The sequence below is a fragment of the Ranitomeya variabilis genome, chromosome 8 (genome assembly GCF_051348905.1).
Source record: "Ranitomeya variabilis isolate aRanVar5 chromosome 8, aRanVar5.hap1, whole genome shotgun sequence".
Lineage (NCBI taxonomy): Eukaryota > Metazoa > Chordata > Amphibia > Anura > Dendrobatidae > Ranitomeya > Ranitomeya variabilis.
In genome coordinates, this window is record NC_135239.1 from 15621616 (window position 1) to 15637964 (window position 16349).

General features: G+C 46.7%; 1 protein-coding gene across 1 annotated transcript; it reads right to left on the minus strand.

Annotated features, from left to right (window-relative positions):
• Window positions 1-346: 346 nt before the first annotated feature.
• Window positions 347-15062, minus strand: CTH (cystathionine gamma-lyase). Its single transcript, XM_077276583.1, has 12 exons — window positions 14831-15062; window positions 12391-12472; window positions 11771-11866; window positions 11073-11182; window positions 10172-10303; window positions 9294-9351; window positions 8917-8994; window positions 6371-6523; window positions 5255-5376; window positions 3796-3848; window positions 2588-2726; window positions 347-2270 (listed from the first exon to the last, which is right to left on the minus strand). The coding sequence occupies exons 1-12, from the start codon at window positions 15005-15007 to the stop codon at window positions 2205-2207; spliced, it is 1266 nt and encodes a 421-aa protein (XP_077132698.1). The 5' UTR covers window positions 15008-15062; the 3' UTR covers window positions 347-2204.
• Window positions 15063-16349: the final 1287 nt, after the last annotated feature.

The following is a 16349-nucleotide window of genomic DNA, read 5'->3' on the forward strand; positions in this document are numbered from 1 at the left end:
TATGATGAATCGCGCCCTGGAGTCTTTTTGGCTCTGATTTTGGCTGTGGAGTAACGAATCGTAATTCTAGGACTCAAATTAATTTTTCCCCAATCAACACAAATTCATAGAAGGCGAACGGGTGACATTTCTGGCATTCAGCTGTAGACACAATGAAGCAAGTGGTGAAATATCTGCGGGCGGAAGACAAAGTGTCTGGAGCCGCCGAGAGGAAAGTCACAGAGAAATCCATTGCAAAGAGCGTCATACAGGACACCAGGATTCTCCACCCGGCCCTACAGGAGTAGGGGCCAAGTTATGAGGTTACTGAAAATTCTGCAATAAAAACTACAATAAGAAGCAAATGTAAAAATATCACCAGATTTATTGACGTTAGAACAAAAACTATCCAGTGTACAGACACGTGGGATCCAGCCAGGTGACGAGGCTTCACTGCACTGTCCGGGACACCCGACCCAGCACATCATAGGGTGATGAGAAAAACAGAATATTCCGTAACTGTGAGGAAAGGGACAGTGGCTACTAATATAATGCCCAATATTACACCCAGAACCCGGCTGGAAAGAGTCATTGTGTTATTTAAAGTGTAACCTACATAAAAGGTGCAGTCATTCCGCAAATACTTTACTACCCCAAGTGTCATCCTGTATTATACTCCAGAGCTGCACTCACTATTCTGCTGGTGCAGTCACTGTGTACATACATTACATTACTGATCCTGAGTTACATCCTGTATTATACTCCGGAGCTGCACTCACTATTCTGCTGGTGCAGTCACTGTGTACATACATTACATTACCGATCCTGAGTTACATCCTGTATTATACCCCAGAGCTGCACTCACTGTTCTGCTGGTGCAGTCACTGTATGCACACATTACATTACCGGTCCTGAGTTACATCCTGTATTATACTCCAGAGCTGCACTCACTATTCTGCTGGTGCAGTCACTGTGTACATACATTACATTACCGATCCTGAGTTACATCCTGTATTATACTCCAGAGCTGCACTCACTATTCTGCTGGTGAGGTCACTGTGTACATACATTACATTACTGATCCTGAGTTACCTCCTGTATTATACCCCAGAGCTGCACTCACTATTCTGCTGGTGCAGTCACTGTGTACATACATTACATTACTGATCCTGAGTTACCTCCTGTATTATACTCCAGAGCTGCGCTCACTATTCTGCTGGTGCAGTCACTATGTACATACATTACATTACTGATCCTGAGTTACATCTTGTATTATACTCCAGAGCTGCACTCACTATTCTGCTAGTGGAGTCATTGTACTATAATACAGGATGTAACTCAGGATCAGTAATGTAATGTATGTACACGGTGACTGCACCAGCAGAATAGTGAGTGCAGCTCTGGGGTATAATACAGGATGTAACTCAGGATCAGTAATGTAATGTATGTACACAGTGACTGCACCAGCAGAATAGTGAGTGCAGCTCTGGGGTATAATACAGGATGTAACTCAGGATCAGTAATGTAATGTATGTACACAGTGACTGCACCAGCAGAATAGAGAGTGCAGCTCTGGAGTATAATACGGGATGTAACTCAGGATCAGTAATGTAATGTATGTACACGGTGACTGCACCAGCAGAATAGTGAGTGCAGCTCTGGAGTATAATACAGGATGTAACTCAGGATCAGTAATGTAATGTATGTACACAGTGATTGCACCCGCAGAATAGTGAGTGCAGCTCTGGGGTATAATACAGGAGGTAACTCAGGATCAGTAATGTAATGTATGTACACGGTGACTGCACCAGCAGAATAGTGAGTGCAGCTCTGGAGTATAATACAGGATGTAACTCAGGATCAGTAATGTAATGTATGTACACAGTGATTGCACCCGCAGAATAGTGAGTGCAGCTCTGGGGTATAATACAGGAGGTAACTCAGGATCAGTAATGTAATGTATGTACACGGTGACTGCACCAGCAGAATAGTGAGTGCAGCTCTGGAGTATAGCTAAGACTTTGTACACAGTGACTCACCTTTCTATGTAGATTTTATCTATGTATGATCTTTTGGGATAAAAATGTCATTTATAATTACAGCAGGAATCCAATATATAATAATGTAACAGTGCCATGTGCCCGGTCGGAGTTTTCACAGATTGTTTTTCAATGTCAGGTTTCATTATTGGGCACTCGGGTCGGGAATGGAAAATGGATGAAGGTTTAACAGTTGGACTTCAGATGCTGTAACAAATCCTGCACCTTGGTCGGGTTTGTAAGATCCGGATGCTGCAAGAAAGGAGAGAAAATGACGACTTATTCACAAGTCTCCACACTACGAGGGGCATCAGGAGAATCAGGCGTCATGTATACGGCTGTCTGCAGTATGGGGGGCTTCACCTATATACCACAGTACAGTATATCACACGGATCGCACGTTCCTGCCCCCACAATGTCGCCGCGTCTGTAATAGTTCAATCAATATGTAGAGTCATTATCTGCAATGATGGGAACATGATGGGATTGCTGCAGATGTCACCCTTCACGTATAACTCCCGAGGGGGTAACCTTTAGTTTTTGGGGTGGGGGAGGTCAGCCGTACTCACCGCAGCCTGCAGTGCTTGGTCCAGGTCCTCTATGATGTCCTCCGCGTCCTCCAAGCCTATGGAGAGGCGAATGAGCGTGTCGCTGATGTTCAGGACGGCTCGTGCCTCCTCTGGCACCGAGGCGTGGGTCATAATGGCACTAGATGGGGGGACAGGCGAGAATTACACGGGCCATAAAGTGCTGGAACGAGACGAGCCGCCTACAAGCCCATCTGTCCGTCCGCTCCCTGCACATTGTAGGATCTGCTGATGGAGCCAAAGTCCTAAACTGCCGGCAAAGGGGGAAATAAAAGCCGAGCAAACGGGAGGAATAAAAAAAAAAATGTCACTAAAAACTCCACAAAAAGTTCTGCAAAAAGCTGAAAGTACCGTAAAAGCAGCGATGAGAATTTTTGCAGAAGTTTTCATGGAGTTTTAGTGGCATTTTTGTCGCTCAGCAGTTATTGCGCACGTGTCCGGTCAGTGTCCCCCCGTCAGGACGCCAGGCCGGTGTGTCGGCATCTCGCCGTGTATCTGTATGCCCCAATTCAGATCAGGCAAAGAGACAGAGGCGAAGAGCAACCCCCCTGCAAAAATAATCAACCCCTAGAGTTCACTCCGAGCCTGAGGAGGGCAGAGCGGGGCCATGCTCTAATAGGAAGCTCGTGACTAAAGTACAAGGGGCAGAAGCACTAATGACTGATATTGTAAGAAGATGAGGGGCCCTTGTGTACAGACCCCCTGACCCAGAGGGAACAGTCACATCTGGGCACTGGGGTCCGAGACCCCTCTACTGTGTAAGAGGATACTGGCACATAATAAGCGGGGGGCTCAGTTACAGATTTTGCACCAGTAACGGTGGCCATAGCGAAGTTGTCCACCATCAGGGACTTTTTCTTTCATTACATTTATGTATCTTGGGCTAAAAATCAGTTCTGCAATTGGGTTTCATGAAAACTGTTGCACCTTTCGCCTCCTGCAGCCTCTGCGCTGCACTTTCTATCGCTGGCTGGAGAATGAGTTAACTACAATACCATCAGTGAGCTATAAGAAAAGTTTGTAACTATTATGTCGTTCTGTCAGATCCTCTCCGCTTATTGGTGTCGTCAAAGATGAATGTGCAGGAAATGTCCCCAAAAGGTGGGAAGAATCACAGCCAGTGCTAAGCGATAACTCTGAGCAGGGACTGAGGATCCCGGCCATAGAGAGCCGGTGTCAGGAATACTTACGGATGCTCGGCCAGACTTTCATATCCACCAAGACTTTCAGCAAGTGCCAGTAACTGTGGGGTCAGAAATGAGATGGGGTTACAGCAGGAAATAATAACAAGATCCCGAGTATTTCCAGCTTAGAAGCAGCAGGGTCAACTACTGGAGCCAAAGTATAGGGCACATAAATGGCGCCCCTCCGTGTCTACAGGTGGTGTCTGGTATTGCAGCTCAGACTTTTAACACGACCACTGCGATTCCAGACGCAGCCCAGGATCAGGGCGTCCGCTCCACTCATCTCCTTCTGGACAATCGCTGTACTCCTCGGTGACCTGCTCCGTGCGCGCTCTGCCGGTACGGAGCCGCGTTACACAGCCGGTGCCTGAGGCGCTGATCACAGCAGAGTAACCGCTTAGATCCTGCTGTCAATCATGACCTGAGCATCTAAGCGGTTGTGGATAGAAGTGTCAGCCTATTCATGGACAGCAATATTAACCTGATTGCAGGTTTATCTCCATTATATAAAAAAAATATATATACAAAATTCTAAAAGTTTATAATCTATTCTCCAGAAATATAAATTGAGAAAAAAAAAACAGAAACAAATGAACTAATTATATCTGGTATAGTTGTGTGCGTAATTGTGCAAAGCAATAACATAGAAAAATATGTATCCTACAAAGTAAATGAAACCAAGAGGGGAAAAAATGGCAGAATTACGGTTTACTTTTTTGACACTTCAACATCCAAAAGAAGAAGAGGAAAAACTAAATGTATCAGAAAGTCGTATGGACCTTAATACGGCACAAATAAAGTCTGCAGCATCTACAGAAAAAAAGCCCGGACAGAAGAAGAACAAAGAAAACCCTTTGGGCATGTGCACACGTTGCGGATCCGCAGCGGATTGGCCGCAGTTTTCCCATGCGTTTACAGTACCATGTAAACCTATGGAAAACAACATCCGCAGTGCACATGCTGCGAAAAAAAAAGCGCGGAAAGTAGCGTTGTTTATTTCGCAGCATGCCAATTCTTTATGCAGATTCTGCAGCGGTTTACACCTGCTCCATAATAGGAATCCGCAGGTGTAAAACCGCAGCTGAAATCCGCACAAAAATCGCGGTAAATCCACAGAAATTCCGCAGTGCGGATTTACCAAAATCAGTGAGGAAAAATCTGCACACCTTTCCGCAACGTGTGCACATAGCCTGAAGAAGAAAGAAAAAACAAAGCCACAACCCTTAATAAATCCACCACTGTTTTATGTAGAATTTTTGCCCAATTTTAATTTCTTCCCATTTTTCAGTACATTTTATAATAAAATAAAATGGAGTCATTGAAAACTACAAAACGTCCTACGAAAAAAAAAACCTTATATGGATATATAATGGCAGAAAAAAATGGATGGTGATAAAAAAAAAAACTAAAAAAGAAAAGTTCTCAGGGGTTGCGTTTCATGTCGGACCTCTATGGCCACATTTACCTTTATGCTCTTCAGGAAGATCTTGGCGTGTTCCAGGCTGCCTTTAATGTAGAAGGTGATCATCCCCGGCACGCCGGTGCTCTGACGCTTGGTGAGCTCGTACTGCGGGTGAGACGGGAGCCCTGAGATAAAACCAGCACAACATTAGAAGCCTGACGTCCTGGGCTGTGCTTAAGAACAGAATGGCACAAAATCAGTGTCCAGACTATACGGTCTATGCCAAGTCCTCAGGCCCCATCCTATAATCTTCCCCAACCTGGAGAGATTGATGGTCTCCATTCACCAAAACTTGGGAAGGGTCAGTCTTACTCCTGGTACGCTGCCCCCGTATCAACCAGGAGCCAAAGTTGGGGAGCAGCTCCCTTAGGAGGAGCAGGGGCTACAAAAGAGGACATGGATGCCATACCTGTCTGATCTGGACTTATAGGGTCTAGGTGTCCTACAGGGCAGGCTCCGGGCGACCCGCCGGGCAGGGTCTGGGCATCCTGCTGAGCAGGGTCTGGGTGTTGCATCAAGCAGGGTCTGGGCATCCTGCCAGGCAGGATCTGGGCTTGGCACAGGCAGGGTCTGGGTGCCCCACCACGCAGGGTCTGGTGTCCCGCCGGGCAGGGTCTGGGTGTCACACCGGGCAGGGTCTGGGCATCCCGCCAGGCAGGCAGGCTCTGGGCGACCCGCCGGGCAGGGTCTGGGCATCCTGCTGGGCAGGGTCTGGGTGTTGCACCGGGCAAGGTCTGGGCATCCTGCCGGGCAGGATCTGGGCATGGCACAGGCAGGATCCGGGTTCCCCACCAGGCAGGGTCTGGGCATCCTGCCAGGCAGGATCTGGGCATGGCACAGGCAGGGTCTGGTGTGCCACCGGGCAGGGTCTGGGTGTCGCAGCGGGCAGGGTCTGGGTGTCGCAGCGGGCAGGGTCTGGGTGTCGCAGCGGGCAGGGTCTGGTGTGACGCCGGGCAGGGTCTGTGCATGCAGCTTAGCTGGGTGTAGGGGGCCATAATACTTTACAACTAAACTCCAGGTCACTGAACTTACAAGGTCTCCCGTCTTCAGTGCCCCCTGTAGGTAATATCCCTATAAGACCCCCGGAGATATCAGCCAAACCAGACTCTGAGCTTTTACCTGGAAACAAGACTTTCTCAACACGAGGATCTCTCTCCAGAAACATGGCCACAGCCATTGCATTATGGAAATGCTGCTTCATCCTGAGGGGTAACGTCTTCAGTCCGCGGTTACAGAGATAGCAATCAAATGGGGAAGGAATGGCGCCAAGAGCTGCGAGAGACAACACCGGTCAGAGGCTCCTTCTGTAATGCAAATATCTGACATCTGTAGCAAAAGTGTGAGACCTGTCCATTTGTGCTAGGAATCCACAAAATCGGGTGAAAATGGAAAATCCACAACATGCACCGAAATCCATGCAGGCGATTTCCCCCCACATGTGAATTGGGCGAGAGAGACCCCAATCACTAGGAAAGTACCGAAATCTGCTGCAGAACAGAAGAGGAGCCTAAAAAAAGAGCAGCTGGCAAAGAACGAAACATTGGAGCGAGGCACAGAGGATGGATTGATTTTCTTATGGTCTTTCCTTGTTGTGCCAAATTAATCAAAACGGCTGCACAAGTTTGATGAATTGTTGTAAACTGAAAGGTGATTTTTTTTAATGTTATTTTTGCACCTTTTTAGAGTAAAAAAAAATAAGAGTAAAAAGTACTGGAGTACAATTGTGAAAAAATGCAATTAGCCGAAAACACTAGAAAATTAAAATAAGATCCGTGATACTGAACAGGAACAAATCGAAATCAAATTAATATTGGCTTACAAAAAAGACACAAATTAAATTCTGATTTAAAAAAAAAAAAAAGTCAGCATAGGGGCAGGTGCAGACCGAGTGTCAATATATCCGATCGCACTCGGACCAATATTAGTCTATGGAGCCGTGTACATGTCTGTTTTTTTTTTTCCTTGGACAGAGTCCAAGGGAAGTAAAAAAAATTACTGCTTGCTCGAGTTTGATCGGATATTCAGCCATGCCAGTGGGTGAGAGTGGAAACCATTGAGCTGCAATCGGATAACATCTGAGATTTCCACAATAGAGAAGATAGAGATATTTTTCTCCATCTTTTCATCCGAGAGAATCTGATCAACCTAACACACTAATCAGGGCGTGATTTGCATCATCAACCAAATTCTCTTGAGACCGGTTTCACATGTCAGTGGCTCCGGTACGTGAGGTGACAGTTTCCTCACGTACCGGAGACACTGACACACGTAGACCCATAAAAATCAATGCATCTGTTCAGATGTCATTGATTTTTTGCGGACCGTGTCTCCGTGTGCCAAACACGGAGACATGTCAGTGTTCGTGGGAGCACACGGATTACACGGACCCAATAGAGTCAATGGGTCCGTGTAAAACACGGACCTCACACGGACATTCTCCGTCTGGGGTCCGTGTGCGTGCAGGAGACAGCGCTACAGTAAGCGCTGTCCCCCCCACATGGTGCTGAAGCTGCGATTCATATGTTCCCTGCAGCAGCGTTTGCTGCAGAGAAAATATGAATAATAGTGTTTAAAATAAAGATCTATGTGTCCGCCGCCCCCCCCCCCCCGCTGTCCTGAAAATACTCACCCACTCCCACGTTGGCTGTCACTCCTTCCTCTCTGCCCCGCGCCTCCTACTGTATGCGGTCACGTGGGGCCGCTCATTTACAATCATGAATAGTCGGCTCCGCCCCTATGGGAGGTGGAGCCACATATTCATGACTGTAAATGATCAGCCCCACGTGACCGCATACACTAGAAGCCGCGGCCAGACCAGGAAGCAGCGAGGGAGGCGGGTAAGTATTTTCTGAACAGCAGGGGGGGGGGGGGGGGCACAGGGGGTGGGGGGCCTGCGGACAGATAGATCTTTATTTTAAACACTATTCTTCATATTTTCTCTGCAGCAAACGCCGCTGCAGGGAACATATGAATCGCGGCTTCAGCGCGATGCAGGGTACCACACGCGTGGGTACCACACGCCATACGGGCGGCACACGTGTGCCGCACGTATGGCCTACGTGAGTTCCCAGGCACACGGACACGGATAACTCCGGTACCGATTTATTCCGGTACCGGAATTATCTGGACGTGTGGGACAGCCCTGAATAAGAGAGTACACGGTCGTCTGCACTCAGCCTTGCAACTATTTGTACTGCAGGGGAAAATAAATTGAGCAAAACAGTAATGAATCGGCCCCATCATGTACTTTTGGCTTTGCAGTACCTCTGCGTGCAGTCACATGGTGCTCCATATTTTGGGGAGATCCTCTCCTACATGCCCTGAGATTGCTCACTTTATTAAACATTTTGCTGGCCTATCCCAGGTTTACACACACACACACACACACTTTCCTGCTACAGATTTTGTAGTGTGGCTGGTACTGCTTTGTGTTATTGGTCTTAAAGACATTCACCGGAGAATACCCCAATTTTCCGATCACCAACAATAGTTGGAAAAACTTTATGAACTATTCCCCTGCAGTCACAACTACAGGACAAAGTTTGCTTTTCATCTCTAGCTCCCCTAGTGGCGGATTAAATGAACTGCATCAGAGAGTTAGAACAGGAACAAAGTTTCCAATTCTAATCCTGGTAATAAAACCTCCTCATTTCATCTACACTCACCGTTCTGAAGATACTTTAACCTTTCATACAGTTTCTCGCAGTTCACAGAAACCAATCCCATGACGACATCACTGTGGCCTAAAATACCAAGACATAAAAGGTTATTATTGCCAATACATGTTCTTAATGAAAGGTAAATAATATTCAGAATGACACTATTTTTATTAAGACATTTTATGTGCAGTTTTGGAAAACTAATTTAATTAAGCCGCCAAAATGAACACATGTGTGCAAACTGTAAAGCGCTGTGGAATATGTTAGCGCTATATATAAAAATAAAGATTATTATTATAACGCATGGATTTCTCAAACACACACTGCCCCCTGGTGGATAAAGCTGATACTACCATATTTCATATTTCAGCAGAATCGCTTACCATTCATGTATTTGGTTGCTGAGTACATACAGATATCCGCTCCTAGAGCCAATGGCCGCTGGCAAATGGAAAAGGAAAAAAAAAAGGAATTTGCAATGTTTATTATATAAAATAAACCACATTAAGATTTATGTACATCAGTTTTTGGAGCAGAAACTCTTCAGATCTCAAAACCACTCAGTTTCTGCTTCGAAAACTCAGCAAGAAGACTCCGTGTGCACACAGCCTAAAACAAATAACATTTAGAAATCTTCTAGTAAAAGTTATGATACTTTCAAACTTTTTCTTAAACTTTAGTATTTGCTTGCAGTAAATTGCGGAGTCTTCCTTTGTATTTACAAATATGGGGGGGAATGGAAACTTGGAAACTTAGTGCTGATTTTTGCGGGACAGTCCTGATTTAGCCCAATTTCCATGTCATCACGTGCACAGTCTCTTGTCACATCTGACGTTCCATGGATTCGCTACAAATGATTCTGTCTCCGCCCACTCGGAATGTAAATGTATCCACTGCAAGGGTATGTGTCCACGGTCAGGTTTGCTTCAGGCTTTGGTCAGGATTTTATGCAGGTAAAATCCTGACCAAAAATGCACCTGAGGTCACTGGCAGGTCACCTGCGGTGTTCCTGAATGTTTTGCTCATTGTAGCAACATGCTGCGTTCTGAAAAAACGCAACGCATGTGTGTTTTTGCGGGAATTCCGCATGCGTTTTTTAATGCACAGTGGAGACGCGATTTCATTAAATCCCCTCCACTATGCTGTAACATCTGGACGCTGCGTTTTTGACGCTGTGGCTCAGCGCTGCGTCAAAAATGCAGCATTTCCTGAACGTGGACACATACCTTAATAGTCCTGCCTGTTACTTAGCGACAATCACCTGGAAATAGGCGGACATGAAGGTGTTATCCACGGCCAGGATGGCGTCCCGGTGCCTGTGGATGATGTCCGCACAGCCTTGGATATCGATCACCGTTAGGGTCGGGTTCGTTGGGGTTTCAATCCAGATGAGCTTGGGTGCAAAAGACAACACGTTATTGGGTAAATCCACAATCACTAATTACTCCAGTTTTTCCTAATCCTTTCCCCTGTGTGGTACATCCAGCGGGTCAGCTGCAATGTGGCGCACGTGTCTGGGGTTCAGCAGCTCCGAAATGTCATTTCTGACATCACTTTAAACTATTTCATTTTATTGGAGGAAAGTCATGAGAAATCTAGAATAGAAGCCATATGCAAATTAAGCTGGAAGTGCACGGGGGTGTGGCCATGCACTTCATCTGCTTCGCCCAAGGGCATGGCGTAAATGATGAGTGGCTACTGCTAAAAACTTTGGAGGCAAGATTATTTTCTTCTATGACTAGGGGTTCAACAGGTGCACTTCTTAAAGGGGTTTTACACCTTATAAAAAAAAATAATGCTGTAGTACTTCTGAAATAATTACAACAAACACGGATAGTACTCGCCCTCCCCAGATCCAGTGCCGGCTCGCCTCCTCTGGTCTGAGTGTATTGGCTACAGTGGTGATATCACGACTACAGCACACATGAGCGCTGCAGACAATCGCTGAGCTTAACATCTCGTGCTGTCTAAATGTCCACTGCCCATCAGTGAGATCAGTGATTGGACTCGCGGGGGCAGCAAGTTCCCACTGGACACATCCACCCTGTGTCCCTTCCCTCATTCCTCCCCCTGGGCTTAGAACCGCTGCAGCCCATCCCACCAGAGTGACGCCAGGTGTGGCTATGAGTCACGGCGAGCCGTCCTGAGTCACGACATCTTACCTTAGTATCTGGGGTCATGGCAGCTTCCAAACATTTCAGATCAGAGCAGTCAACGAAAGCCACCTTCAGGCCCATTTCTGCCGCGATTGTCCTAAAATATCGGTTTGTTCCTGCCGGGAGACACAAATTAAAGAATAACTAATCTTATATTATCCTGATATTGGATCGTCCGTAATCAGTTCTCTGCTCCTAGCGAAGGTCCCCATAGACATCAGATGAATGTCGGCCAAAGCCACCATCGTATGCATGTGTGGGTGACCCGACTTCCCTGGTGTCAAATGCTGGGAGCAAGAAGGATGGGGCATATTGGAAGTAGACATGCCTGATCCCTTCAGCTGGAGAGAAGTTGCTGCCAGAGGTCAGGAAGCTGCTTATACCCTTCTCCCCATTGGGAAAACATGCAAAATCAGCCAAACTTAGCATGCATGTGAAAGGAGAGGAGAAAAGGAAAAGTGACGGCTTCCTGAAGTGTGTGCCAAGAAAATGCTACATCTCAGATAGTTCTTGTTTTGCAATTGGTAAACTTTTTCCGATTTTCGGCTTTAATGTTGGAAAGGTCTGAAGATTTTATTAAAAACCCGATATGACCCGACGTTAGCCGATATGACATCTATTCTGTGGATTTCTGTGGCAGGTGTTTGACCTCAGGTCCCTTTCTCCATTATTGCGCTTTATTGATAGTTGTCCTGAGCCGTTACCTCCGTACACGTCGCTGGTGCAGATGATCTGGTCTCCAGCTTTCAGCAGGTGGGCAACGTTCAGTGTCGCTGCCAAACCGGACGCATAGGCCAAACCTGGACGGAAAGAAACGTCATTCCATCAATAGCAACGAAACACCACCGAGGACAACGCTGCAAAAATACATCAGACATAACACATTTCCCCATCTTACAAAATTAAAGAAGTTGTCTGAGAAATAAACATTTTTACAACATGTTCAGAACGCAAAAAAAAAAAAATCTATAAAAGCAGCAATACTCCCGATTCCTCCACCAGCCTCCAATTCTTGCAGAAGTGATGACATCCTGTGACCCCTGCGGCCAATCACAGTGATTCTCTAAAGTCAGTGATTGTGGCAGCGGTTTCTAAAGCGCCATCCATGTGTAGTTTTCTGCAATTTGATGCAGATTTCTACTGCTGACTCTCCATGTCTGAGCCATTCCCCTGCAGAGGCTGATATGTAGCACGGCACGCCGACGTTCCCATGGATGACTAGTAATACATAATGCTGGTATTATGGAGGCTTCTCTGTGATAAAAGCCAACAAAATAAATGAATACTGGAAAGACAATAGAGCCGCCATTATCAGGAGTCTTACAGTATTTGGCGCCATCGAGGGCGGCGACAGCTTTCTCCAGACAGTTTCTTGTTGGGTTTCCGCTGCGGCTGTACTCATAACCCTAAAGAAAAAAAATGAATACAATGAAATATTTATTATTATTAGTGATGAGCGCAAGTGCTCGAGTTTGCCTAGGGTGCTCGGGTATGCACCAGGTATTGCGGGTGCTCGGGTATGCACCCAGTGTGGCGAGTGCTCGGGTATGCACCGGGTATCGCGGGTGCTTGGGTATGCACCCAGTATGGCGGGTGCTCGAGTATGTACCCAATATGGCAGGTGCTCAGGTATGCACCCAGTGTGGCGGGTGCTCGGGTATGCACCGGGTATCGCGGGTGCTCGGGTATGCACCGGGTATCGCGGGTGCTCGGGTATGCACCCAATATGGCAGGTGCTCAGGTATGCACCCAGTGTGGCGGGTGCTCGGGTATGCACCGGGTATCACGGGTGCTCGGGTATGCACCGGGTATCGCGGGTGCTCGGGTATGCACCGGGTATCGCGGGTGCTCGGGTATGCACCGGGTATCGCGGGCGCTTGGGTTGTGCACTGAGTATTGCGGGTGCTTGGGTTGTGCACAGAGTATCGCGGGTCCTCGGGGTGACATGTTAAGAGTCCCAGCGGCCGCAAGTTTCGCGGCTGTTAGTCAGCCATAAAACATGCAGGGATGGCCTGAGAAACAGGAACAATCCCTGCATAGTTTGTGGGAATCTAACTGCCACAAAACATGCGGCCACGGGGACTCGAACATGTCACCCGAGCACCCGCGATACTCGGTGCATACCCGAGCATCACCAGTCACTATTGTTTTTGTGTTATTTAGCTCTTTTTACTATGAGGGGCATTTTTGTGAGGAATCTTTGTCCTATACATGATAGAGGGGTCCCCTGCTCACAGCCCCCCTATATGAGCCAGAATGGAGGATCACTAAGTGCGTAGGGCTCCCATTCGGTGGACTGGCCACCGCTGATTCTCCTGAATGGCCAACATTTTATATTACATTTCTCCTGGCAATATCATCTGTTTCCCAGGATTAGGGTCCCAGCGGTGGCGTGTGACCGCTCGCTTTTGGGACAGCCGGATGTAGTTTACCCTTGTAACATCAGTAGGGTGAAAAGAGCCGGAGCCGCAGGGATCGTGTGATCGCCGGCGAGGGCCTAATTAATAAAGGGCGCTCTGCGTTAATGATCACTTTCCCCTCACCTGGTGCCGTCATAAAACAGTTACCGATGTCAGTGCTAGAAGTTAAACTTTGACTTGTCAGAGCCTTGGGCAAATCTCCAGGTAAAGATAAAGCAAACAGTCAGCTGTTTATGACCGAGGGATTATTTATCAGGAATGGCCGCCGCCAAGTGAGAGCTGCAATGTGATTGACAGCTGGGGGCTGCGATACGTGAGGCTGGAGGGGTCCGTCAGGGAAGGAAATAGCGATGGATTTAGCCTCGCGCCATCGAAGCGTAAATATTTAATAACTGATGGCTTCACATCCACAGATGGACGGACACCCTGGGGGGCTGCACATGGCGCCCCTAATCCTCCGGATGTCTGTATTCTCCCATAGAAGTAAAGCTTCTTGCAGGGAAAGCGAAATCCATGTGTGATATTCACACCACGGAAAACCCCAAAATGTAATTTTCTGTCTGAATTTTTGGAAATAAGACATCGGAGTGGCGCTATTTGTGCCGTACTACAGCGCGGATCAGCAATATTCCCGCGTGCACCGGGACTTAGTGTCTGTACAGTCTTCAGGAGGGAATGTATCAAAAGTTCTGGAAAAGTTTTTTTTTTTTGCATACAAAAGTCGCATTTTGAGGGGCTACATTTTTTTTACAGCACCGTCACCTCTTTTAAGAACAGGATGTAGTCAGCTGTGCAAAATCTAAGCCTGCGTCTCACCATCATCTAAGCCGGCATTATGGATCACCACTTTTCACACATTGTTAAAGTTTTCATTATACCTTAGTATTGTAAAGCAGGCTACGCTTCCCGATTAAGTAAGATATATGGCATGGCGACATATGCCACATGTCGGGTATGCCCAACTCCTGACAAAATCCCAAATCCTACAGCTACACCATGAATGCTGCTCCTGGAAAGTGCTGACATCCCGTGACTAAGCAGCTTCCATGTGACGTTACATCATCCCCATGTCATGGACAAGAAAGCTGCGAAACCTGCTGGTGATCTCCGCACAGGGACACTGTACACGTGGAGCAAAAGCACAGCAGGACGCTGCTGCAGAACCTCTTGATGGTTCTCTGCAGGGAGCAATTCTAGGGCAATTTTATGAATTGTGGGATCACAGAACGTAAAAGGAAAGTTTACAGCTTCAGGTCACAACTGGTAGAAATCAGCAGCGACAACGAAAGCGTAATATATTTAGGTAGGAAATCCTGTAACAGTGGTCATTGTTATGAGACTCACCGCATGCTCTCCAGGACTCCGCTGCTTGAAGGTGGTGGACAGGGAGATGGGTGGCACCACCGCCATAGAGGTCCATTGCTCGGGTTCCTGCCCTGTGTGGATAGCCTCAGTGGCAAAATGTTTAAATGCCCCCAGGTAGCCCTGTGTGAGGCAATGCTTGCCCTCCTGGTCCTGCATGTTGCTGGCTGTGGCAGTGGGCTCAGTGCTTACTCCTCCTTATGAGCCAGATCTGGCTACAGGGCATTGGTGGAGGATGAAGGCGTTGTCAGCACCATCATCACTGGAGGAGGAGAACGACGGCCCTCTGATGTCATCAGACTCACAATGGATGGGTGCACAGGCTGAGATCACCTAGGGAAAGAGGCAAGAGACACAATGTAACAGTAAACATCCAGTAAACAAGAGATACAATGTAAACACAACACCCGAGATACAAAATGTAACAATAAACACAATGCACAATAAATACAATGCAACAATAAACACTATTCACAAGAGATACAATGTAACAGTAAACTCCAATGCACAAGAGATACAATGTAACAAGTGCACAATGACACATGGAACAGAAAATTGCAACATGAAGGGTCTCCAATAATAATAATAATAATAATAATAATAATTTTTATTTATATAGCGACAACATATTCCGCAGCGCTTTACAACTTATAGAGGGGACTTGTACAGACAATAGACATTACAGCATAACAGAAATCACAGTTCAAAACAGATACCAGGAGGAATGAGGGCCCTGCTGCTCACAAGCTACAAACTATTTGGTTAGAATATGTGCATAGAAAATATTTAATAATAATAATAATCTTTCTTTATATAGCGCCAACATATTCCGCAGCGCTTTACAGTTAAACAGTTTCAAACACAACAGTCATAAGTAACAGCGTTAACAATAATAATGGTTAAAGTAAAGTACATAAATGGTTAAATAGTTCTAGAAGGGGCAGTAAAGATTGGAAATGCATAATTATTATCGGGCTTGTTTCAAAATAACCATTAAGTACCTATCTGCAGGACCCCCACTACCCATTGGAAAGTGTCCTGAGCCCCCTTGTGTACAGGACGGACACAGACAACCATGTACAAAGCTCGGTCCTTTCTAACATGCTGACAAACACTGAATGCAGCAACCACTGGAGACAAAGGTTTCTTGGTCCGCTGACCATGTCATAAGTCCCTGGTAACCAGACCAGGATTCTGCAAACTTCCTTGGGCCAGCACTCTAATATCAGCGTTTTAGGCCCCTCCGGCCTTTACAAGACCCCCAATAAATCATGATATGAGGAGGTCCTTGTAAACACCAGAGGCGCCCATGATTGTAGCATTTTAGAGGAGGTTCACAGGTTGCTGGTCCGGCCTCCGCGGACAACAGATGTGGTCACTGGACCAGTGAGGCTGCCGTCACACTAGCAGTATTTGGTCAGTATTTTACATCAGTATTTGTAAGCCAAAACCAGGAGTGGGTGATAAATGCAGAAGTGGAGCATATGTTTCTATTATACTT

Bases quoted from the DNA above. Each gene is read 5' to 3' on its own strand.
- CTH (XM_077276583.1), bottom strand. From the start codon at position 15,007: ATGCAGGACCAGGAGGGCAAGCATTGCCTCACACAGGGCTACCTGGGG. The intron at 10,304-11,072 runs GTAAGATGTCGT...TTTGCACCCAAG, and splicing joins CCATGACCCCAGATACTAAG to CTCATCTGGATTGAAACCCC. The intron at 8,995-9,293 runs GTAAGCGATTCT...TTGGTATTTTAG, and splicing joins AGCAACCAAATACATGAATG to GCCACAGTGATGTCGTCATG.